The following is a 26,128-nucleotide window of genomic DNA, read 5'->3' as shown; positions in this document are numbered from 1 at the left end:
GGAGTAAGTTGCTGTGGACAGCACGACGACTTACAGACGAAACGAGACAGCGCCCCTCTGAATTCTGCAGTACGCAGAGATGGTCCGTCACAGCCACCCACGCTGTCCTGGGAGGGAGGGAGCAATTGTCCGTGATGTATCGTCACTCTGCTCCCTGCAAGGCTTACTCTCATACTGGAATTCTTTCCTTTCCCTCCTTATCCTCCTCCTCCTGATCCCGAGATACCAGCTACAAGTAGTTTTTACAAAAACAAAAAACTGGGGGCCAGTGTTGTGGCACAGCGGGTTAGCTGCCAGCTGTAACACAGGCATCCCATACAAGTGCTGGTTCAAGTTCCCGCTGCTCCACTTCTGATCCTGCTCCCTGCTAATGTCCCTTGAAAAGCAGTGGAAGATGGCCCCTGCCACCCATGTGGGAGACCTGGATAGAGTTCCAGACTCAGGGTTTCAGCCTGGCCATTGGGGAGTAAACCAACAGATGGAAGACAGCTTCTCTGTGTGTGTGTCTCTGTCTCTGCCTCTCCCTGCAACTCTGCCTTTCAAATAAAGAAATAAACCTTAAAAAAAATGACACAACTGTGCTCATCACACTCCCCAGACAGCACCTTTCTCTGCAGTTAATTTTCAGTGTGTCGCCGGCCCTGGACACACCCTGTAGGCACAGACGATGAGCCTTTGGTTTTATGTTCTGCTCAGAAAAACATTTCAACACCAATAACCCGGGGTCGAGGGAGGGAGGTATTGTGAGGAGTGATTCATACACAGCATTAAATGAAGAGAGAGGACAGGGCCATCGAATGCCCTGAGCCCTGAAGTCACAATTCAGGGGACTGCAGTGTCTGAGGGGGTTGGGGTAGCCTTGATGATTTGGCAAAGGAAAGAAAAGTACCCTGGACTCATTTCTTTGAGAGCTTCACTGCCCTGTAAGTTTCCCTGACTTGGCAGTCGGGAGAGCTGGTTCAGCAGCAGCTGGCCGGGGCATCCTGGCAGTCTCTGGGGCTGTTTCCTCATCTGTGGACAGGAAGGTAGCTCTGAGGGGACCCTCTGACCCTCCCGCAGCGGTTCCCCAAGTTTGCTGTGATGCCTTGTGGCTCCCTGGCGATGCCTTGTAGGCTCCCCCCAGGACACACATCCAGCTTCAGTACCCTGTACACAGAGCCCTTGGGTCTCAGGGTCTGACCGGTGAGCAGTGACCGCCCCAGCCCTGCACTGGGCAGTAGGAGGTGTTTGGGGCAGGAGAGCGCCGGGTGCCGCAGCATCAGAGGCAGCAGCTGGGCACCGTCATCTCTGCTGGACTCATTCCTGAGCCCAAATTCCAACATCGCCCCTCTCCATGGAAGTGGCTGTGTGTCCACAAGAGCCCCACAGTCGCCACTGCCCCTCCTGACTACCCCCCCCCCATTTCTCTCTGCATGGTCCCGTGTCTGTGACGTTGAGGTTGGGGGGATTTAAAATGGAACAGGGCCGCTGAGGGTCGTTAGGCCCAGGGAGACACCAGGAAGGGGCGTGCACAGAGACACCCTCTGGGGACGGACAGGCTGCCACCCACCTGGCAGCACTAGCTGTCTCCGGCACTCTGGGAGCTTTGATTTTCTCCTTGGAAACGTAGCTGGAGCCAGCGGGGAGACACATTAAGGAAATGTAGGCTCCGTATTAATGGGCTTGTTGGTGTTCATTCTTCTGATAACGTGACCATGACCCTGAATGTCACTCATGGTCAGACTGTCAGATGGCCAGGTGTTTCATCTCACTCTCTGGCTGCACTCACACACAGATCAATGGCTCTCAGCCTCCAGATCACCTAGGGGGGTTTTGAAAATGCTGATGCTCTTGCCTCCCTGACCCCAGGTGGCTGGGGGGAGTTGCAGATGCCACAGGCTTGTTTACAGTCCCCCAGGGGATTCTCACGTGCAGATCTGCACAGTGAGCCTCTCACAGCAAGCATGCTCTGTTCATTTGTGACACTGCCCACAGGAAATAGGTTGGGAGCACCCTGGTTTCTCGAAGTTTGTTAGAAGTGGCTAATAGGACAGCTCAGACACTGAATTTCTAACGCTTAGTATGCACTTGAATGTTCTGCTCTCTCCATGCCCCCATGTGGTGCGTCAGTAACACTGCGCCTTTAAAACCTGAACAAACTGCAGAGAAACCTTAGGCGTCGAGGCAGCACCAGCCTTTGCTCACTCAAATGCCTGCCCACGGCGGCGTTCATCCAGAGGACTGAAAATACAAAGAGACACCTACCCAGGTGTCTACGTAAATGAATGCAATGTGCGGGAGGCTATTTTTAGCCCCACGTTGATGTCATCATTGAAAAATTGCAAGGTGGATGTGGCTCTGTGCCGAGTAGGCTCTGTGTTCTAGGTCCACACACACAAAGGTTGGGTCCTTGCTCGTCTTCATACCCTGCTAAGAGTGTGGTGTGGGTGTCCTGCCCCACCTCTAATCTTCCAGGGAATTGAACCATCATCAATGATACCAACAACCAGCACTTGCCTGGCATCAGGCCCCGTTCTGGGGATGCCCTTGTGTGATTTTGACTCTTCCTCCGTCCCCCCTCCAAGTGAGAGGGGTGGTGTTTTACCCTCCAGGGAGCCATCTCAGAGGCTGTGGTTTGCCCAAGCTGAAAGACACTGACAGACGGCCTCGGGACCAGAATCCCAGTCACCTGGCTTCACAGAGTCCCCTGTCCTCACTCCCACACCCGTGGGAGTTTCTGGTCGTGGGACAGCACCACCACTCTTGATGCCACAAAGGAACAGGAAACAGCTCAGGCATTTGCATGCGAACCATCGCTCCTGCGCGCGCCACTTTCCTGCTTTGCAGGCTGATCTCAGCTCTGGTTCTCCTCGGCAGGGCTGGTTTCTTCTCTGGACTGAGAAGGACCACCCAGCCCCTGCCTGCCCCAGCCTTAGGGCATTTGCCAGCATCTTCGGTACTTGGCTCCTGCTGTATCCCCTCCATCTCTGCCTTCACCTGCTGATCTGCCTATTTCCATGTCCATGTCTGAATTCCCCATGTCCGTGGGTTAGAAGCCCACCCTACTTCAGTATAATTTTAATTTTGTCTACAATGATCCTTTTTCCAAATAAAGTCACATGCTAAGCATAAGGAGTTAAGATTCCAACAAGAACTTGGGGGAAGGGGACTGCAAAACCCCTCCCCATGCATTCCACCAACATCTCCTGAGAAGTGACCATAGTTCTTGGGTGGCCTACACCCTGGCGTGTGCACTGACAGCCCAGTCTCATGGAAGCCTGGAAGACAGAACGTGTGTGGGATGGCTGTAGATGCTGCCTGAACTCGCAGGACTGCTGTATGTCTCTGAGTAGAGAAGGGGGTGCCTCGTAGAGCAGCTGACCCAGGTCTTGGGAAGATTCGACAAGTGGAGCTAGGAGAGAGGGCTTCATAGAAGACAGGAATGGTAGGGCGACCACGTGGGCCGGGAAGCACAAAGCAATGACTAGGAGGTGACACGTGACCCACCTGCACTCTGCCTCATGGTGGTTCTGCCACACAGTGTGCTTGGCCCAGCCACAGAGGGCTGCTAGGCTGGCAAAGCTTAGGGTGCCCTGCCTGCCAGACACACACTCAGCCTCATGCTCATCACCCCTGCCATTGCTGCCTCCCACTTTGAATTTAGTCCTCATGGCAAGGTGGCCTCACTGTACAAGCCGTGTAGCTCGCTCCAGTGCCGGGAGGATCACTGGTCTCGGTTACTGGCCCTATTGCCACTTACGCATTTAAAAAAAAAAAAAAAAAAAGGATGAATTTATGGACTGCCTTGGATTGCCCAGTGCTCTCAGTGGCCACTGAGGCCCTTCCCAGTGAGGAGGGCTGACTTCCTTCCCTGCTGCCTGTCCAGTTTGGCCCCAGGTTGGCGGGTGTGCAAGAGCGTGGCACATTGCCCATGGTGGCTTCCCTTGTCGGTGATGTCATCTCCCAGTGCCGGTCCCTAGCCCCACCCAGCCTGCCCTTGCTCCCCCTAGAGACCTGGATTATCAAAGGCAGTAAAGACCAGGCCTGTTTCCTGAGCTTGCTGGGTATTTATAGTGTGTGAACATCAGCCCTGTGAGACAAGCATAAATCATGTCGGTTAGCGAGCCTGCCTCCCGGAAATGCGCTGATTAAAGGTTCGTGGTCACATTTTCACACGTGGATGAGGAAGACCAGAGTCTTCCTGGGATGTCTAGTAGCAACTGCGCCTAAAGGGTAGCAGGGACCCTGTCACTCCTTGACCCGGGGTGTGCTGCCAGGGGCCGTGAGAAGTGTGAAATCAAGATCCCCTCACAGGTTCCACCCTCAGCTGCGGTGCCCCGATGCTGACCTTTGGGACTCGCGCTCTGGGTCTGGGTTTTCTCCAGCCTCCCAGCTGCAGCTGAGCCTGTTTCCTTCCCCCAGGGCGAGAGGAGAAGTCTGAGAACGCGTTGAAAGCCGGCACCTGCTGCGCCACGTGCAAGGAGTTCCACCAGGTGAAGCAGACGGTGCTGCAGCTGAAGCAGAAGGTACGTGCTGAGCACGTGGGGTCAGGGATGGGATGGGGAGAGGGCCTGCCTAGGATGGAGCGGAAGCATGTTTAGGAAAACCAGAAGCTAATAACCCCTCATCTGCCTTGCCCAGTGGCTGCAGGTGATCCAATTAGGTGTGGATGGGGGGCTTTGCCTACCCACCCACCCCAGAGCCGATCCCCTAAAGGACAACACAATAGCACACTCATCAGCCTTCTATGCATCGAGACACCAGGAAGGAAGTCGGTGTGGAGTTTCCCATTCCAGACCGGGCAGTTCCATCGCGTTGGGCCATCGGGGGAGTCTGCAGTGGTAGAGCACGTGTGCAGGTAGAGTCACCTGGCAACCTCAGAAGCAGGAAAGGCTGCTAGCTGGGCTTGTGTAACCTACCCTCCGACCACTGCCTTCCGATGCCATGCCCCCAGAGCCCTAAGGAGCTTCCATGGAGTCCTGCCTCCGAAGCACCACAGTTAAATTCTCATCACTCTTAGGACTTGTGACTTTGGGGACTCCACATCTGCCTGAATCCTATTCAAAACTCAGGCACAGCCAAGGGAAGGGAAGGGCTGGAGCCCTGAGGGGCTGGTACTGTGGTGCAGCAGGGTTAAGCCTCTGCTTGAGACACCAGCGTCCCATATCACAGTGCCAATTCAAGTCTCCACTAGCCTGCTTCTGATCCAGCTTCCTACGGATGCGCCAAGAAAGTCAACAGATCATGGCTCAAGGGCTTGGGATGGGGCTCCTGGCTTCAGCCTGACCCAACTCCAGCTGTCAGGGCCATTTGGATGGAAGATCAATCTCTGTCTCACTCCCTTTCAAATAAATGATAAATCTTTACCCAAAAAAGAAAAAAAGCAGCGTTAAGATCCCATGATGGGGGCGGCACCGTGGCTCACTTCATTAATCCTCCGCCTGTGGCACCGGCATCCCATATGGGCACCGGGTTCTAGTCCCAGTTGCTCCTCTTCCAGTCCAGCTCTCTGCTGTGGCCCCTGGCTGAGAACTGACCTGATGTTGACAAGGCTCCTCGGAGACCTGGTGGAACGGTATGTTGGCTCTCACAGGTGGTTCTGCTGTGAGTGTGCCCCACGACGGAGCTGATGACATGACTTCTTGAACCACCATCCTGGACCCAAGTGAACAACATTTATTCTACCTGCAGGCAGTTGATCTGTTAGTGTGTCGGGCAAGACAGAAGTTGCTCTGACGCTGATAAAATGTAAGCTTTCTGGTTTATTTGTTTAATTCTTTCCACTCAAGGCTCTTAGCACATCAAAGAGGTGTATCTAATCTGTTGAACTCTGGCAGTCAGTTACTCCAGAGGGCAGAGGGTGAGCACAGGACAGTATCTCTTTCCCATGTTCAACAAACATGCGGCCAGCCCCTAATGAGAACCACAGCTACCAGTTAAGCAAACAAGGCTGAGAAGAGAGAAGTGGTTTTGCAGGCCTCTCGGACGTTGTTGAAGATGTGATCAACTTCAGCAGACAGAGGTGTTTATTTGACGTATGGTCATGAGCAAAACGCACATCTGACCCTAAATAGTTTGTGATCTAATGGGGATAAGAAGCAAAAAAGTATCCTTATAAATACAAAGTGATACATAAGGATGTCTCACACCAGTATCCCTAGGTTGAACTTGGATTGATACTAGTATTTCTTGAACAAACCCAGGAAAGGGTTCCTGGAAGAAGCAGCAACTTTGCTTTTTGCAGAGGTGGGGAACATCCTGTCCTCAGGGCTTGCCAGGTCATCTGGTCTGGTCCTGCCAAGGCAACTGCAGGTGGGACTCAAAATTCAGTCTATAGCAGGCTGATTTTTAAGTTGATCATTTTGTATGGCCTGCGAATGATGTTATAAATAACCAAACAGCCCTCAGCAGAAAAAAGTTTCCCCACTCCTATGAAGTTTAGAGCTTAGGGGAGGTAGTGTTTGCTGTCTCAAGGCATAAAGCTGCCCTCCATCTCCTCCCCTATATGCAGTCTGCCAGCTCTGTGGGCAAGTGTTTCTCAGCCAGAGTAATCTTTAGGAACCGTGGAGCTAAGTTTCCCAGGTTCAAAGATGCAGTTGCTAAGTCCTTGTCTGACTTCCCTTTGACCGTTTGCAATCTATGATCTACAAGAAGAAGTAAAAGGAAGCTGGAAAACTTGTATCAAAATGCCTGTCACTCCCCACTTACACCCCCCCACACACACACACACATGCACACAGACCCTGCTGAGAAATGCAGAAATTTCAGTGTTTGAATAATCTGTGCAACTGGCTTGGACCAGAGATCAACTTAGGCCAAAGGCTCCCTCCAAGTGCATTGTGGCAATTAGGAGCCAATGTTGACTTGCAAGGAACATGGCGAGGAGCAGTTTTCAAAGGCACCTGTTACAGTGAGTGGCAATCTGTAGCTTATGGAACAGTTTTATATTTCCAATTGTAGTTCTTATATACCTTGTAAGAAAGATACTCACAGAGATGTGACCCAGGGAGCCAGGGCTAAAACCTAGGTCTCTTTCTTCTGCTCCTGGGCCAGTTTCTGGCTCATCAGTTGAGTTTTGTTTCTGTTATTTATTTTTTATTTGCATGCATCTCATAAATACAACATTAAGAACATCGAGAAGAACCCAGTGGTTTTGAATGTCAGCCTGCTAGTGCTGGTGCCATCTGTTCTGTGCAGGAGTGAACATAGGACATGTGCCCAAATAAACATTGGCCAAGAAGTAGATACTGGGTGTCCTGGGCCGCGGCCAACCCCACAGGATAAAATGGTGTGTGAACGTGTTGGGCTGTGCCCTGAGTATGCAGTCAGCCGACTGTGGGAAATGTTCCAGCTCAAATGCCCTGGGTTTGTCAACAGATAGTGTGTGGAGGAAAGAGAAATGAACCAGCAACCTGTTAGAGGAATTTAAGAGAGCTATCACTTTTCAAACGGACAAGACTAGACCATAGTGTTTCGGCATGCACAGTTGGACAGTGAATTATCTTAACAGGATATGATTAATATAAAAGTCAAGATAGTGGTTGGTGATTTTGTGGGAGAAGGGGGAGGCTGAGCACACAGAGAGATAGAAGGGGGTCGGAGTGGCTGGCAAAGTTGTTTCTGTTGACTTAAGTCAACAAGGGTCCTTGCTGTCTAATAATGTACTAAGGTGTATACACACACACACACACACACACAGAATCTGTGCTTTATTTTCCAATAAAAACTGGGTTTTGTAAGATGATTTATTTGAAAGAGTTACAGAGAGAGTGAGGTCTTTCATCCACTGGTTCACTGGTCCAGTGGCTGTAATGGCTAGGGCTGGGCCAGGCCAGAGCCAGGATCTTCATCCTGGTCTCCCATGTGGGTGCAGGAGCCCAAGCACTTGGGCCTTCTGCTGCTGCCTCTCCAGGCACGTCAGCAAAGAGCTGGATCAGAAGTAGAGCAGCCGGGTCTCAAACCAGCACTGCAGGCAGTGTCTTTACCTGCTCTGCCACAATGCCAGACCCACAATAAAAAGTTTTTAAAAATAGCCCCAGGGCCTTTGCCTTTACCTCCACCATTTTTTCTACAGCGTGGGAAGAAAGATGATTCGATGAAAGAGGGAGTTTGGGGGTAAATGCAACACTTGATTTAACTGATAGATGGATCTTGATCCTGTTGAGCTCTGAAGACAAATCAGAACCTGCTGGTTTTGTGAGAGTGACTTGTGCTCCCGCTGCAGGGACTGCGTGATGGGGGGAGGGGGAGGTGGCCACAGGATTCCAGGGGGAGGGGATGCTCCAGGAGGGGCTTGGGACTCTCTGGGCTCTGTGGGTGTGATTGGCAGGCGTGCTCAGTCTCCATTTCCAGCTGCCTGGGAAGCGAGAGTTCTCTCTGCTTATGACCCAGCAGCCTCTCCCCACAGTGAGCATTTAGGGGAAGCATGAACCATAAATCAAGAACAACTGATTGAACACCTACTGTGTCCCAGAGGGCTTGGAAATGAGATAGAAAACAGTGTGGGATAAAGCCCTGCCTTAATAAACTGTCTTACAGAGAAACTGAGCCAATGGTATAAGACAACGAATGATGGCCAAGTGGGTGGGGCAGAGATTCAAGCTTGAGAAGTTAGAAGTCAATGACGCTTCAGAGGGGAACAGATTTCAAAGCCCAGTGACTTCTCTTGCTCACCTTAGCAAGAGATCACCTTGGATGTCAGGCAGATATCTGAGGCTAGTTTGTGGCTTCCTCTGTTGCCTTGAGCCACTTGAGCTCAGTAAAATGGGTCATCTCAGAACTGTTGGGAAGACCAACCCAAATTTCAGAGCCTGTAGATCACTTTGCAAGTACCATAGTAAACTTGAGAGGCTGCTTGTATAATGGGTAGAAGCATAGATTCTAGAAGCAGACTGGCTGAATTCAAGCCATACCACTTGCTGGCTGGGTGACCTGGGGTAAGTTGCTTAACAACTTCGTGCATCAGTTTTATCAACTGAGGATAACAGTAATGCCTGCCGTGTAGGGTTTTGATAATCACATAAATTTTTATAAAGAACTTAAAGCCATGCCTGCCACCTAGAAAGAACTTGGAAATGTTTATCAAATAAATAACTGACATTAATTATGAGCATATATCTTTAAAGGCAGATCTCATTGATTAGTCCCAACAGCTGTTAGGTAGACAGTCTGCTATGAAGGCTGATAGGAGATGATGATTCTTATACCCTATTGTCAGGAAGTCAATGGAAATAACTTTTCTTGCATTACTACTAAATTCTTCCTGAGCACCTGGCCTCCCACAAGCCCATGCTCTGCTGTGTTTATGCAACAAGTCAGGGCTCCTGCATGACTGCTTCTCACCCATGAGTGCCCTCATTCCCACTCCTGCTGCTGATGCACGGAGGAACTCGGGGGCACCAGGGAATGGTTTACCCAGCATGGGATCAGCCAGGACACTGACAGCGACCTTCAGTGGCTCACCTCCCGACAGGAGTGTCGCACATCTGAGTGCCTCCGTTCAACTCCCAGCTCTGGGTCCTGATTCCAGCTTCCTACTAATGCAGCCCCTGGGAGATGGTAGTGCTGGCTCAAGTAGTTGGATTCCTGCCATCCACATAGGAGACCTGGATTGAGTTCCCAGCATCAGACACCAGCCAATGAAGGCATTTGGGGAGTGAACCAGCAAATGGGAGTCGGTCTCTCTAATGTTTAAAAACTTAGCTCATGACTGTCCTTACCCAAGGATTCTAGAGCTACCCTGAGGGCTCCTGAGCTTTGTGGAGGTGTGTGCTCAAAAGTCCGAGCAATGCTGGGAGGAGGGGACACTTTGCATGGCAGCATTGAAGCTGCCCTGGGTATTGTATCTCTGTGAGCATCCTTGGCACCCTGAGCTGGAATGGATTCCAGTAGGCTCCATTGCAGTTGGAACTCAAAGTGGGGAAACACAGCCTGTTGAGGGGCCACCCTAGGCTCAGATAGGATCCTTGGCACCACCAAAGCAGAAGAGGGCCTCTTGACTCTCGGGGATCCTGATGATACTTTGCAAGTGTGTGGGGAAGACGGGGCTCAGATTCAGTGTGTTCTTCACGTCTGGCAGTGGAGGTCCAGCAAAAGCCCTCTCATGAAACCCTGGCTTTGCCTTGTATAAAAATCGCAGGTGCTTTGTTAAGGGGCTCATGGAGTATAGGACCAGACAGTCATTTTACAAAGGAGCTGGAAGAATTTGTTCTCCAGGAGATGTACCAGGATAAGTTTGTTTGCTGATGTACAAACTACATATGTGGGGAGTCTTCAGAGGACATGCATATTATTTAAAAAATGGATGGATTGAAAATGAATTTCAATTTCTTGCACCAAGATAAACTATTAATTCCTTCTTTCCATGAGCTTTTCCAAGTGCCCTCGTGTTATCATGACATTTGTTTTTCATTAATATTGGATTTCTTCTGTTGGCAAGAACGTCTGCCTCTGTTACTAGGAAAAATCATCAACTCTTAAAGCTGTATGGTGAGGGCCCCAAGCCCAGCAGCTGCCCAGCAGCAGGACGGGGTCTGAGCCAGAGGTCAGCCTCTGAGTCGTGTTTCCTAAAGGGGATGCTGAATGCAGCTGTTGCCAACGCCTCCTTCTCAGATCCTGGCGCAGGCGGCTGCAGACCTCAGGGAGTACATGACATCCTCTCGGACAGCAACCCTGCCAAGCCCGTAGCATGCACCTGTAGTCTTTCACTGTCAGATGCCTGGGCTGTCGTTCAGTTTGTCGCCTCCTATGGGATCCACACAAGCCTCTGCTGAGAGAGAGTCAGGGGCTTGTGATCATCTTTACCGCATCTCCCGTTCTTGTGATCATCCCACAGTTCCATGCTGTAGCACTGTCAGGACAGTCGCCCTGTTCCCTGAGAGACTACCTTCCATAATAAAGACACATGCAGGCCCCGGACTCCCCGGGGTCCCCTGTGAACATCCTTGGCTGCGCCTCACCGTGCTGCCTCAGAACTTGACTGGCATCTGCAGTCTCTTGAGAAAGGAGGACGTCCCCGAGGAAGGAAACGGAGGTGACATGCTGACTTCCCCATGAAGGCAGGAAGTAAAGAAAACTCCGTGTTCAAATCAATATTCAATGGCGGATTCGTTTCTTTCCCCTAAAAGTTGTGATTCAGAGTGGAGGATGAACTCTGCCGTTTTTGGAGGACTGCTCCATACTGGGGTTGAACCCCGTGGGGCAGTGGTTCCATGGCAGCCTGGTCACCTCTAACCGTGTACAAACATTAGATGCCTCTCTCAAAAGCACAGGTTCCAAGATGGGCTTGGAGCCTGGTACCCGAGGGTGAGGTGGGATCTATCACGCACCTTGCTGAGCCTCCGTGACCCTGTGGTCCCCAAGCAGGATTTTGTCCAGGATATTGGAGGAACAAATGAAAGGGGCTTCAGAAAATCACAGCGATTGCTGCTCTCTACAGAGCTCCAGGGCACAGATGGAGTCCTCTGGGGGTTGCTTCCGCCCTAAGAAATGTGCTCCTCTCCACTTGATTTTGCTCCCCCAAATTTGCTTCCAGGAGGAAAGAGGCTGGAACTACCGTGTACCAAGCATGCAGCATGCCCTATGTCCTGGGCTGGGCACTTCACACACATTTCCATACTGTCTTTACAGCCTCAGAGGTGGGCACTCCTGTTCGCTCTTACCTGTGAGGAAACAGGTGTCGCACACAGTTGGCCTAGCTTCCATCTGTAGGTCATTGATGCAGGTGGTTCTCTGGCTTCCTCTGGATTAGAGTGAGTTGCACTAGAGAACAAGCGAGGTTCCTGTGCCTTTTGGTGTGAGTCCCGGGAGCCACACCCAGTCACCTCTGTCCCATTCCATTCATTAGGAATAAGTCCCAAAATCCAGCCCTTGTTTGAAGGGACAGTTGTCAAAGAATTGGCAGGCAGATTTTAAAAGCACCGTGGTCACTGTTGCCCTGTGTGCTGAAGGTGGGTTCTGAGGGTGTCGGTGAACCATCGGCCACATGCTGGGTCTCGGATCACAAGTTGTAGCATTCCTCAATGGCAGTGACCAGATCCTGGTCACCGTTGTAGCCAAGAAGCTGAGCACAGTGCTCGGCACATAGTAGGTTTTCAAGAGATGTTTGAGGCCTAGATCGGTTAAATGACAACTGGAGAGCATGGACAGGGGAGGTCTATTAGGGGTGGTCATGGTGGTCCTAGTGATGTCTACCAATCTAGGGCCCCTCTAGGCTCCAGCCGAGTGACCCCCGGCATGTTGCTATCGTAGGAAAGCTTCTAGGTTCAGAAAAAGAATCTCTAGAGTCCCTTTGAGCTGTTTTCAAGGGTTCTTCAAGTTCATGGCAAATGGAATTCAACAGTAAATTTATATGGTTGCAAAAAGCATTTGAAGTCTTATTCATACAGGAAGTCATGAAAAAGCTGGTGGAAAATTGGGAGAAAACTATGCATGGATTTCAAAATTTTTTTGCACCAAAATTTAACTTTTTGTTCTGTTTTCCACAAACTTTTGAAGTACCCTCATGAGTGTGCACGTGTTGTGTGCATGTGTGTATGTGTGCACACATGTACATGCATGTGTGCCTATGTGTTGGTGTCACGAGAACATTGTGCATCCTCTGCCAACAGCACAGATACAGAAGACCTCCCTGCGGTGGAGCCCTTGCTTCCTGACCAAGATCTCCTCTCCTCTTTGCAGATTGCTCTGCTCCCCAACAATGCTGCTGACCTGGGCAAGTACATCACTGGCAACAAAGTGCTGGCCTCAAACGCCTACCTTCCAGGACCTCCCGGCCTGCCTGGGGGCCAGGGCCCTCCAGGTGAGTGCAGAAAGGCTCAGGAGAGTGACAGTCACCAGCAAAGACTACCACGAGCTTATGGTCACTGGGGGCTGGACAGGGCTGTCTGGCCTCCACTGATGTGACTGAAGCAGGAGTCTAGGCAGTGGCAGTCGCTGTACTGCTACACACCTGAGAACCCAGAGGCCTTGGGAATTGGGCCCTTAGAACCAATAGTAATGCAGGAGACAAAGCTGATTGTCCTGGGATTGGGAACAATTCCTAGAGATCACTTGAATTTTAAAGAGAAACCAAATAAAGATGATTTTATAATGCCATTCTGGAAGAGAATTAACATATACAGGAATGAAGGGCATGGTGCACCCCAGTGGGCTCCCTGACCCAGAGCTAACTTGAGAACTGGCCTCATTTGCACTGCTCCCCAGTCATCTTTCCACCTCCCTGATTTGTTAACACATGTACGTCTGTGTTTATTGTTATATCTAGCTACATCATTGCCACTGTAAGCCTACTTTGAGACACAACTTGTAGGCAATTAACTGTAACCGCTTAGATTGCAGTTTGACAAATTTTGACAAATGTACTCACCCTTGTATCCAACGCACTGTATCCGTATCAAGATGCAGCGGATTTCATCACCCCAGAGAGTTCCCTGTGCCTATTTGCAGTCAGTCTGCTTCCCCATCCCAACTTCAGGCAACCACTGGCCTGCCTTCTTCCACTACAGTGTCTCCTGTTCTGGAAGTGTGGGTCGATGGCATCTTTAGTGTGTATTTGTTTTGTATGGCTCCCTTCATTCAGTATACTGTTTGGGAGATTGGCTGCATTTATTTAAGGACATTCCGAATGTCCTATCAGAAAATATACAATGAGAACTTAAAAAAAAAATCACAAGGTGTTTTTATTTTGGGTCCCTCTATCATAGATGGGTAGATCAGCACATTTTTTTCACAATAGCGAAGGAAATGATGGTAGTGTTAGCAGATGCCTCAAGATGTCTTGTCCCTGGTTGCCATTGCTCAACAGTGCACTAGGTGTTGTGAATATCCTCCTGGTATTCCAGTGAGAAAGACAACACAACCAGAGCACATGAGGGTGGAATTAAACAGTGTCCACGTGCACGCAGGGAAGTGTACAGAGCTTCCTTGCTATGGGAGCTTAAGGGGAGAGAGCGCTGTACCTGCATGGGTTGGGATGGCATTTACTGTGGACGTGGAGGACTGGTAGAGTTTGTCAGTGCAGAAATGACACAGGTGGGTTTCATTTGGAAAAGTCAACAACAAGAAAGGCTTGGTGTGCTTCCCATAGGCTTAACACGTTCATGTTAAGCTCCTGCTTTCCATAAAACCCAGGTGGCCTGATACGGAGAATCAGAACGGTCCAGAAGTGCAGTCGGTTCTCTTGTTCATCCCCTTGGCCTCCGACACCCTGGGTCATGTCTGGGGTTTCCTCCAGCAGGTGCCTCCCACAGGCAGCTTCTTGCTGCCGCTAAATACAGTGGGGCTTCTGCTTACAAACTGGGTTCCCGCACACTGTTCTTTCTCTAAGAGAAGCCTCTTGCTTTGCTTCCTTGGAGGATGAACTTCTCCAAGCCAATCTGTTTATCATGAAAGAGGGATGCTGTAGGAACAGTGGGTCCACTGGCTGTCTTCTTTCCCAATTACTTTCTGCCTTCTCTTTCCTGCACTTTGGTTTCTAACATGCTTTGAGCTGTCCAGGGTCCTTACCTGAATGAGCTTTTGTAATGGATGAGGCACTGGGGTGGAGAAATGTCCGTCCTGGTTCCCTCTCACTGCTTGTATTTGTGAACCCCTCCATTGAGGTGCATCGGGACAGCTAGGAAGCTGGTAGGATTTTTCTCACCCTTAGGCAGAAGTCCAGTCCAAGGCCAGTAGTCAATCCCACACTGAAGCACTAAAATGATTGGGATCCTTTAGTTTTGGTGGTAAGGGAAGAGTGGCTGCTGTTCTCCATCCCCACTGCTGTGTATGAGGTGCAGCCATGTGTATGTCCAAGCCCTGTGTTTTAAAGACTCCTTTTTAAAGTTAATTTTAAAAAGCATTTATTTTGTTTATTTGACAGGCAGAGTTACAGAGAGAGGTAGAGGTAGAGGTAGAGGTAGAGAGAGAGAGAGAGAGAGAGAGATCTTCCATCTGCTGGTTTACTCCCCAAATGTCCGCAAGAACCACGGCTGGGCCAGGCCAAAGCCAGGAGGCAGGAGATTCTTCTGGGTCTCCCTCACGAGTTCAGGGGCCCAAGGACTTGGGCTGTCCTCTGCTGCTTTCCCAGGTGCATTATCAGGGAGATGGGTTGGAAGTGGAGCAGCCAGGACTCCAACCAGCGCCCATATGAGACACCAGCACTGCAGGCTGGGGCTTTAACCCACTGCACCACAGTGCCAGTCCCTATGACCCTGACATGCAGTGATTTCTGGAGTTCTGTTATTGGTGACACAATGTCCAGTTATAGGAGGCATCTGGCCCCCTTCCCAGATCAAACTCTCTGAGGATACACAAGAGGCCAGTGTTGAGACGTGTGAATGGGACATGGGCTGCCTTTCTCTTAGGCTTAATATACAAACTAGGAAAAGCTTCTCTAAAAATGATGAGTCTGAATTCTTTATTTCCTTTCACGTCCTGGAGCCTGAGAGTCAGGCTACCCTGTCACCATGCCCTGCCAGCAGTAGGGGCTAAGACTGAAAAGCGATTACTTGGCCAGTGCCGCGGCTCACTTGGCTAATCCTCCGCCTGCGGCGCCAGCACCCCAGGTTCTAGTCCCGGTCGGGGCGCCGGATTCTGTCCCGGTTGCTCCTCTTCTGGTCCAGCTCTCTGCTGTGGCCTGGGAAGGCAGTGGATGATGGCCCAAGTGCTTGGGCCCTGCACCCACATGGGAGACAAGGAGAAGCACCTGACTCCTGGCTTCGGATTGGCCCAGCGTGCCAGCCATAGCAGCCATTTGGGGGGTGAACCAACAGAAGGAAGACCTTTCTCTCTGTCTCTCTCTCTCACTGTCTAACTCTGCCTGTCAAAAAAAAAGTAATTACTGTATACATTTAAAGGAGACAGGAATGAGGAATAAGGACAGCACTGCCATTGGCCCAGTCTCTTCAGTGCAATTAGCAAAAAACATTGACTCTGCAGCCTGCTGCGTGCCCTCACTCAGAGAATGCACTCATGAGGAAGATGCACTCAGTGTTCCCACAAGAGCTGCTGATTGGACGTGGGTTAAAACTCAAAGTACTTCCATATACAAAAGAATGAAGTTGAGCTCTTACCGTATGTTCCATATAAAAATTAACTCAAGAGGATGGCATTGTAGCATAGAAAGTTAAGCTGCCACCTGCAACACCAGCATCCATATGAGCACCAGTTCAAGTCCTGACCACTCCACTTCCAACCCATCTATCTACTCATGACCTGGGAAGGCAACAAAATGGTCTGTGTCTTTGGGCCCCTGCACCCAAGTGGGAGGCCTGGATGAAGCTCCGGACTCCTGGCTTTGGCCTGGCCTAGCCCTGGTCATCCCAGCCACTGGGATGTGAACCAGTAGATGGAAAATATTCTCTCTCTCTCCCCTCCCAACCCCCATGTAGCTCTGCCTTTCCAAGAAATAAATCTTTCTTAAAAAATTAACTCATGGCTTAAAATGTTAACTGTGAGTCATGAAGCTAGGAAGAAAACGTAGGAGCCAGATTCATGAATTTTGCCAATAGTTGTTTGGATGTGACCCCAAAACATAGACAATTTAAAAAAGGGTTACATTAAACTTAAAAAGTTCTGCGTAGCAAAGGGAACTTACAAAGTGGGAGAAAATATGTGTGGTCATTTGTCTTTTTTTTTTTTTTTTTTTTTTTTTGACAGGCAGAGTGGACAGCGAGAGAGACAGAGAGACAGAGAGAAAGTTCTTCCTTTTGCCGTTGGTTCACCCTCCAATGGCTGCCGCGGCCGGCGCATTGCACTGATCCTAAGCCAGGAGCCAGGTGCTTCTCCTGGTCTCCCATGCAGGTGCAGGGCCCAAGGACTTGGGCCATCCTCCACTGCACTCCCTGGCCACAGCAGAGAGCTGGCCTGGAAGAGGGGCAACCGGGACAGAATCCAGCACCCCAACCGGTACTAGAACCCGGTGTGCCGGCGCTTCAGGCAGAGGATTAGCCTACTGAGCCATGGCGCTGGCCAGTCATTTGTCTAATAAGAGATTAGTATCCAGAGTATAGAAAAAGCCTCGTATAAGTCAAGAAAAAAATCAAACAATCTGACTCAGAGGTACACTTCAATAGATACTCCTCCAAATAATGCATGTAAATGGCCAACAAGTGTATTAAAAGATGGTCAACATAATCAGTCATTGGAGAAACGTAAAACAAAACTGCAGTCAGAAATAATCTTGAGCCCATTAGGGTGGCTACCACTGGAAGAGGGGGAGAAGTGGAGAGGGGGAAGGGGGAGAGAGGGAGAGGGGGACAGAGAGGGAGAGGGAGAGAGAGAATATGAGTGAATATGACTAAGTATTGCCAGGGATGTAGAGAACTTGGAATCCTTATGTCCCATTGGTAGAATTATAAAATTGTACAGTTGCTGTGGAAAACAGTATGGAGCTTCCTCAAAAATATATGATCATGGCCGGCACCGCGGCTCACTAGGCTAATCCTCCGCTTTGCGGCGCTGGCACACCAGGTTCTAGTTCAGGTCAGGGCACCGATCCTGTCCCGGTTGCCCCTCTTCCAGGCCAGCTCTCTGCTGTGGCCAGGGAGTGCAGTGGAGGATGGCCCAAGTGCTTGGGCCCTGCACCCCATGGGAGACCAGGATAGGCACCTGGCTCCTGCCATCAGATCAGCGCGGTGCGCCGGCCGCAGCGCACCTACCGCGGCAGCCATTGGAGGGTGAACCAACGGCAAAAGGAAGACCTTTCTCTCTGTCTCTCTCTCACTGTCCACTCTGCCTGTCAAAAATATATATATATATATATATGATCATGAGATCCAGTAATCCAGTAATTCTGACGCATGTCACACATGTATGAGCCCTGAGGGTGACAAACTAGTCAGCCAGATGCTTATGTGACTCCATTTATGTCTAAAATAGTGAAATTCATAGAGACAGTAGAATAATGGTTACCAGAGGCTGAGTGGAACAGGAGGTGGAAAAGAGTTCGTCAGCGGTAGCAGAGCTTGTTTTACAAGATGAGAAGGTTCTAGAGATCTGTTGAACAACATGTGAATGTCCTGAGCTGCACGTTCAAAAATGCTTAAGATAGTAAATTGTGTGTCTTATGTTGAAAATGTTCTTAGTGCCTGCTCCCTGATCCCTCATCCCCCTTGGCTGATGTCCAAGGCCCAGTGTAGAATTGAGATGCTGCTGTCTAGACCCAGATGCTGCCCCACAGATTCCTCAGCCACAGCCCTGCAAAGAGCCAGCAGTATCTTCCAGAGTACTCCCTGTATGACAGACACGCTGCCCTGCACAGAAGTGGGGGGATATCCCCAGCCAAACCCAGGTGGCTGTCTACAACTCTGTGTGTAGATGAGGTAGGGGACAGCACTATGGCAGAGTGAGTAAAGCCACCATCTGCAGTGCCAGCATCCTATATGGACACTGGCTTGAGCCCTGGATGCTCCACTACCAACCCAGCTCCCTGCTAATGCACCTGGGATATCAGTAGAGGATGGCCCAAGTACTTGAGCCCCTGCACCCAGGTGGGAGACCCAGAAGAAGCTCCAGGCTCCTGGTTTTAGATGGGTCCAGCTCCAACTGGTGTAGCCATCTCTCTCTCTCTCTCTCTCTCTCTCTCTCTCTCTCTCTCTCAATCCACCTTTCAAATGAAAGAGAAAATGAAACAGAAGAATGCAAGAGAAGGTGGGCCCAAAGGAGCCACCAGTGGAAAAAAAATTAGTAGATGAGGAGTATCGGTCTCTTCTCCACCACCCTCCTTGATGAGGTACTCTAGCCATACTCTGCACACATACAAACATTTATCAAGCAGGCACAAAACAGTCCCACCGCTTGTTCTTAATATATTCCATTGCTTTGTTGATTTAGGAATTTGAAGAAGATTAACAACAACAACAAAAGATCCTCAATAAGAATCTTCTGTATATAAAGAGAATTGAAAATGAAAAAAAAAAAAAAAAAAAAAAGAAAGAAACCTCAACCTCAGAAAACAATCTCAGTGAATAAACCAGCAGGGGTTGAGGCGATCAGAACCAAACCAGGGGGCCCACATGCTCATCTCAGGGACAGCCTCCATCAGGCTCCAGTGAGCTGTGCCAGTGATGGAATTGTGGCCCAGGTTTTAGTTCTTCCTGTTTTCAGATAAGCCAGAAACTTAGATTTGTATATGCTGTCCCGTTTTTAAGTGTGAGGAGTATCCAGAGGCTAATACTGTGTGTAAGCAGTGTCCATGTGCAGTGCATACAAACACAGATAGCACAGTGCTGCACAATGGCCATAACAGGGGAAGGGCTGTTAGATGTTTCGGGAGATCTGTGCTCCGTGGAGACTACAGGGAGGTAGAGGCAGAGCAGGAGGGTGGTCTGCACCCAGTGGTGTGCTGTAGCATGATTTATCTGGGTAGGTTGGAGGCTGAGAAGTGCTTCAAGAGGCAGACAAGAGAGAGCTGGGGTCCTGTGCTGAGTCTGACCTTTGTTCTATGTGCAAGTGAAAATCACTGCATGGTTTTCTTCTGCTGGGATTTCCATTACACATATGTTAGACACATGTTGTCCCACCTCTTCCAGGTGCTCTGTTTTACTTGTTGTCTGTCTCCCTCCCTCCCTTCCTTCCTCCCTCCCTCTCTTTCTCCCTCCCTCCCTCCCTCTCTTTCTCCCTCCCTCCCTCTCCACCTCCTCCTCCCTCTCCCTCCTCCCCCTTCCTGACCCTCTCCCTCTCCCTCTCCCCCCCCTCCCCATTTTGGATAACTTCTACTGACTAGTTGGCTGATTCTTTCCTCCATTCCAACAGTCTGCTGAGAAACCTGTCCAGTTATCACCAGTATTGTGTTTGGTTTTTTTCCATTTGACAGTTCTCTTTAATTTCCATCTCCCTACTAAAATTCCCTATCTGTTCAGGGACATTGTGTTTTCCACTAGCACCTTTAACAAATTTTAGTTAATCATGGTTATTTTAAAGTCCTTGTCGGATAACTCTGACTTCTAGGTCACCTTGGAGTCTGTTCTATCGCTTGAACCGGGTTTACTCTTTGTTTTGCTTTTGTATATGCCTCAAAATGGATTCAGAGCAAGATGTCATTTATAAAGGAACAGTACAGATCGAGGTACTCACTAGTAACTCTCAGAGGTGGGTATCCTCTTTCTTTGCCAAGCCACCAGCATGAGGAGTTAAGTTGGTGTAAAGAAGAATTGAGCTGGTTTAGGTTTCTTGACCTTCAGTGCTTTGTAGTCTTCAAATTTTCCAATTTCCCCAGAGGGGAGACATCATTACTGCATGCTAGTGGGGGCGAGGGTGCTGATGGCTTTTTCTTGGTGTGTGTACGTCAAGCTCCAAGCAGCTCCTGCACATCGGTGCCGCACAGGGGCTGTCTGCACACTCCTGCCCTTCCCCCAGGGCTGGGCTGCCTTACTTATTCTCCTAGGCTAGAGCTGTGTGAGGAGGGAGTGTTTTAGTTTCGGGCTGTGCTGCTAAGCATCATGTGCACCTGAGCTTGGAGTGAGATGATCTTCCACAGGCTCACCCGCCCAGCATACCTTGGATCTGAGGTCAATGTTGCTTACCCTCGCCCAGGAGCAGTAGGTACGTGGGTCCTGCCAGAGAGACATCTTGCTCCCCACCTCAGTGGCTTGGGGCTTTTGCCACAAAGGATTAAAAGTAGGGAAGCTACACAATTCAGAATTACTGTAGAAATAATGTTTATGGGGAAGTGTGAAGAATGCTTCCGGAGTGAACAAGATTGGCAGGAGGCAAAGGGAGTCATTTTCAGGGAAGCGTGGAAGCAAATATAAGAAATACACATTTTTTGAGTGCTAACTCTGGTGAGGTACTATACGAAGTGGTATGTGTGTATCTAAAATCTCCTTTTATTTATTTTCATTTTATTTACAAAAGATCTTCCATTTTCTGGTTCACCCTCAAATAATTGTATCAGTCACCAGGCCAACACCAGGAGCCCAGAACTCAATTCCAGTCTCCCGTGTGGGTGGCCAGGACCTAAGCACTTGAGTCAAAGCTGCTCCTCCCCCAACCCCACCCATAGGGTGTGTTAGGAGGAAACTGGAATGGAGAACAGAACTAGGACTCAAAGCCCAGCACTTCGCTATAGGATGCAGGTATCCTGAGTGATATCTTAACCACTACACCCAACGCTCACCCCTAAAACTTTGTATGTCACACTTGCAACCCCTCTTCAAAGTAGATTTTCATTAGCTCAGCCTCACAGGTAAGAAGCTACTTAGCCAGGGTTCAAACCTAGATCTCTCTTATGTAGAACCTGCACTCTTAACCTGAGGTAGCCACTCATCGGCAGTGATCAAGGGGATAGAGAAGAACAGGGAGGAGAGCTGTTGAAGAGGTGAAGCACATGTGAGCTGCTCACTGATTGGGTAAGGACATTGTGGAAATCAGCAGATAGGAGATCATTTCAGAAAGTTCATGGAAGTAGGTATTATGAAAAGACTGTGCTTGGATTTCAAAAGTTTTCGCACCAGAGTAGGTATCTATGAATTCCGTTTTCCACAAACTTCTTGAAGCACCCCATATCTGAGCAGGAAGACTCAACTTTCAGGTTTAAGTAGAAGGTGAGTAGTCCCTGGAAGGAGGACGATGGGGAAGGCACGTGTGGTCACGTTAGGTGTAAAGTTCCTTTGGGGTATCTTAGTGGAAGTGACGCAAGGGTGGAGTGCAGAAGCGATGGCTAAAGGGGGTCCTGGACTTGCTCATCAGCCAGAGCCCCCTCCCCCTCTTGCAGACTGTGAGCTAATGAGGTCTTCTTTGATTACAGGCTCACCAGGACCGAAGGGGAGCCCGGGATTCCCTGGCATGCCAGGCCCTCCTGGGCAGCCTGGCCCCCGGGGCTCCATGGGCCCCATGGGACCGTCTCCCGATCTGTCCCACATTAAGCAAGGCCGGCGGGGCCCTGTGGTCAGTATCATTCCAGAGGGCCGCTCGCTGCTGTTGGGGAGAGTGTGGTCTCCTCCTGTGCTCGCCTCCTCTGCTAAACCAGGTTCTTTGGTCTTACAGGGTCCTCCAGGCGCACCAGGAAGAGACGGTTCTAAGGTGAGTGTCTGAGTGGTCCTTACTCATAGTTCCTCAGCTTCCACTGCACAGGCCTCCAGGAAGCCCAGTGTGCACTGTTTAAAATAAGCAAGATCTTGCATGTGGCAAAGTCGAGACGTAGGTACTCAGGCTAAGCTGCCCTACTCTGATCTCTGAAACCTTTGAGCACCGACGCGGCACTCAAAATGTTTCAGGTCTTGAGTTGCAGATTTTTGGGTTAAGGATGGTCAGCTGGTATAGAGTCTATGCGAATTTCCAAAATCCAGAAAACTCAGGAATCTGAAACACTTCTGATTCCAAGGATTTCAGATAACGGTTACTCAAACTGGTAATGTTTCCCCCAAAGCTGAGAACAAGATCCATGAAGCAGTTTTCTTTAAATATGAAACCAACCCTAAAAGTGAAAATGACCACCAAAACCATTCCCAAGAAAAATAGCTCTGTAAATGTTTTTAAAGCCTCTGTATTGTAATAATCACATTTGTGGGTTTTTTTTTTCTTTAAACAGTGTGATTTTATAGGGTTATTTTTGGTGTCCTATTTCTTTGAGATGCTGTAGAACAGGAGAAGTTTGAATCTGTGCAAGTGCCTGGCTTCCCATGAAGAGCCGCCTGCTACTTGTCGCATAAATCGGTGTGCATTTCTTTAGAAAGCTGGTGTCATTCCCCATGCAGCCTGGAAATGCTGACATTCCTCCTGTCAGATCTGCTTGGAAACTGTGTGGCCTTGGGAGGAATCAGAATGAGAGACTCTGGACCCGAGCAGCTCTGTGTACATAGTGGTCCCATGAGTCTACTGTCAGTCTTACCTTTGTTTCCTTATAAAATATTGATTTTTTTTGGGACAATGAGATAGTTAGGGGTGGTGGCATCTATGTGGCCCTGAAAGCTAACCCCGATCCTTTCTGTTTTCAGGGAGAAAGAGGGGCACCTGGACCCAGGGGCTCTCCAGTAAGTAGCACTAATTTCCCTGCTTCCCAGTGGGAATGTTCTCAATTGCAATTCTCAGGATCCTATAAGTCCATCTTGATGGCAAAAGTCTGCCCCTTCCAGCTGTCACTCATACAACCAAACCAGGGCTGTGTAGTTAGGAAGAGAGTCAAGGCAGCCTGTAGCAACTGGTTTGGATTTGGTTTTTACTTTGTTCTTTTTGCTGTTATTTTTGGTTATTATGGCTTAACTTATTTTTTTAAGATTATTTATTTGGAAGCCAGAGCATCAGAGAGAGAGAGAGGGAGAATGAGAGAGCTCTCCCATCTCCTGGTTCAATCCCCAAATGGCCACAACAGCCAGGACTGGGCCAGGCCAAGGCCAGGAGCCTGGAACACATGGGCAGCGGGGGGCCCAAGTACTTGGGCCATCATCTTCTGCCTTCCCATGCTCATTAACAGGGAGCTATAAGAGCAGCGAGGACTAGAACTGGTGCCCTAATGTGAGATACTGGTTGTTGCAAATTGTTGCTTGCCCTGCTGTGCCACAACACCTGCCCCGATGGCTTTTTTTTTTTTTTAACTGTGTTGATGAGCAGACAGGGAGAGTTCCCATTGGCTGGTTCACTCCTTAAATTCCTGCGACAGCCCTCAGCTGGAGAATCTGCATGCAAGGATCTCAACCCAGGTCTCCATATGGGGGACAGGGTCAACTACTCAAGTCATCACCTGCTGCCTCCCGTGATGTACATTAGCAGGAAACTGGAGCTTGGAGTCAGAGCTGGGACAGGGACCCAGGTATTTGAGTATGGGATGAGCATGTCCCATGGCCCCTGCTATAACCCTAGCAGGTCAAGCAACCTTTCTCCAAAAATGCAAATACATCCAGGGCTGCTTGGGTCCCAAGAAGACAGTAGCTGCATATATAATGTAGAAGATTAGAAATCGAAGTTAATAGTATCCAAAAGTACAGAAAATTCAACTTGCTTCTAATAAAGTCAGTGTCATTTTTGAAGGAAGACCAAAGGCCATGACACAGAGGTAGGGGTCTGTGTTCCTGTCTTGGCTCTCCCAGCCGTTGGCACTCTGGGCACTCATCTGATCACCTGTGCAATGCCGGCAGTGGAGTCTGATCTGCTGCTGTTATTCTGAGGGTCAGGTGATGCCCAAATACAGTGCAGATGCCTCGAAGTTCTCTGTGGTGTGAGCTGCTGCTTCCAATAGCACAGCAGTGTGGTTGTGACTTCACTACAGACACAGAACATTCAGTCTACGAGTTTTCCCCGTGCCCCATGCAGCACTACGTGGAAATTAGGCTTCATAAAAATGCTATGGAATCATATTGGCTGTTCAGTAAATAGAGGAGAAAGCTCTTGTTTGGACATTCCCAGTCAATGAGGAATTGGTGTCTCTGTACCATACTCATGACTTCCTTTAGTTCGTAATCAGTCAACGTATCAACATTTTCATTTCATTTTTAACAACGTTTTTGAGTATTTATTATGTAAAGACTCCCAGCCACCCAGCTAGTAAGCAGCAGAGCTGGGATGCTGGGATCCAAACCCAATGGAACTCCAGCCTTGGAAGCACAGCTCTCTTGTCCTCACAAGTATCTCTGAGATTTCTTTGGAAAGAAGGAACCCTTAAGAAGTTATTCTCATTCTTTCATTCAGATCTGGGGTAGCCCAGAGTGAAGGCGGGGTGAAAAAGTCACCAAAACTCCTTTGTGAGATGGGGATTTAGAAGACAATTTGGGGCACAGACCCCCCACCCCCACCCAGGCTACTATAGCAGTCCTTCTCCCTAACCCATTGGGAGCATAGAGGGTACAGGACGTGGTTGCCAGCGAGCAGCAGGGCTAGCAAGCCATGGAGCCACGCCGAGTCCCTGCTGCTGCTGCTGCCCAGGGCGAGATCTGTGGGGTCCCAGCTGTGATTCTTCCCATGTGCACAGGGACCCCCTGGTTCTTTCGACTTCTTGCTCCTCATGCTGGCCGACATCCGCAACGACATCGCGGAGCTGCAGGAGAAGGTGTTCGGGCACCGGACTCACTCTTCAGCGGAGGAGTTCCCTGTACCTCAGGAACTTTCCAGCTACCCCGAAACCATGGACATGGGCTCTGGAGATGACTACACCAGAAGAACTGACTGAGGCGGCAGGCTTGGGAGCCCCCAGGGACTGCATACCAGTGGGAGAGAAGAGGGTCTTCACCTGTAGTTCAATCATCTAAAGAAAAAAAAAATCACCACTGGAAGCCTAGAAATGCTACCTTCTCCCTACTCTTCTTCCTCCAATACTGCTTTCCGAGCCCTGAGAGACCTGATAGAACCTGCAGGGGAAATGATTGATTTACATGCTTGCCCCCCTGGGAGTCACTTGGGCTACATTGGGACTTCTCTTCTCCTATTTTTCCAGGAACGTCTAGATTTCTGGCTTATGTACTCTTGTGGCTGCTTAACATTGGCAGAATACCAAAAAGGTGGATGGGGGGAGATGGCCAGGTGAGCACTAAAGAAATGTGAGGTTACTTCTAAAAACCAATTGATGTGTTTAAAATAGACTTAAGTCCCCTCTCACATCAGAATTAGGGTTCCTCAATTACAAAGGGGTGGGAAGACAGCCACGGGGCCCTTTCCTTGGTGGGTAGTTCTTTTTCCCTCATCAGGCTCTTAGATTATATGTTCTGTCCTCTGGTCCAACCTTGTTTGCCAAATTTGGTTAAAGAAAGGAGAGAATTGAGGAATGGAGATTGAGGAAGATAGAAGAACTATAGTCCCATGTTTGTTGTCTTTTGTGACTACTGAGGTTCATCCCAGGCTTATCTTACAAGTACCCTATGCAGACAAGAAAGTTACTCCAGCTCTAGGATTGAATTGGCTTTGAAAAGACAACCAGAATGTGAAATGTCCTGATTCACATTAGAACAATGGGCTTCTGGTTGCCAGGGAAGCTTTTTGATCTAAAGAGGGCGCCTGTTCTGCCAGTGATAGAGTATTTGTTAGAGAACAGTGGCTGACCCTGGAGAGAGCTGCAGAATTCCTAGTGCAGACCCAGTGCCCAGAAGATGCCAACAGGCTTTGTTCCAGGCTGAATCAATGTACGATGGGGCTATAGCTAGAAAGGGGGTCCTGGATGGGGTTGCGGGAGCCTTGGCAGAGACCCCTCTGAAGGCAAATTGGCAGAGGCAGATAAATTGGCTCTCTTTGGGTGTGGCCAATC

The 26,128-nt window shown here is 49.5% G+C and overlaps 1 protein-coding gene across 1 annotated transcript in view; it reads left to right on the top strand.

The window, feature by feature from the left end:
• CCBE1 (collagen and calcium binding EGF domains 1) overlaps window positions 1–25,136 on the top strand; it is a 244,664-nt gene extending 219,528 nt beyond the window's left edge. The window contains exons 6-11 of the mRNA XM_062201757.1: window positions 4,402–4,505; window positions 12,658–12,778; window positions 21,707–21,846; window positions 21,946–21,981; window positions 22,896–22,931; window positions 24,863–25,136. Of these exons, the coding sequence (XP_062057741.1) occupies window positions 4,402–4,505; window positions 12,658–12,778; window positions 21,707–21,846; window positions 21,946–21,981; window positions 22,896–22,931; window positions 24,863–25,060 (635 nt within the window). The 3' untranslated portion in view covers window positions 25,061–25,136. The remainder of the gene's footprint in view (window positions 1–4,401; window positions 4,506–12,657; window positions 12,779–21,706; window positions 21,847–21,945; window positions 21,982–22,895; window positions 22,932–24,862) is intronic.
• Window positions 25,137–26,128: the final 992 nt, after the last annotated feature.

Source organism: Lepus europaeus, chromosome 9, assembly GCF_033115175.1.
Source record: "Lepus europaeus isolate LE1 chromosome 9, mLepTim1.pri, whole genome shotgun sequence".
Lineage (NCBI taxonomy): Eukaryota > Metazoa > Chordata > Mammalia > Lagomorpha > Leporidae > Lepus > Lepus europaeus.
The sequence above is the reverse complement of the archived record's forward strand: the minus strand, read 5'-3'. Positions and strand labels throughout refer to the sequence as shown.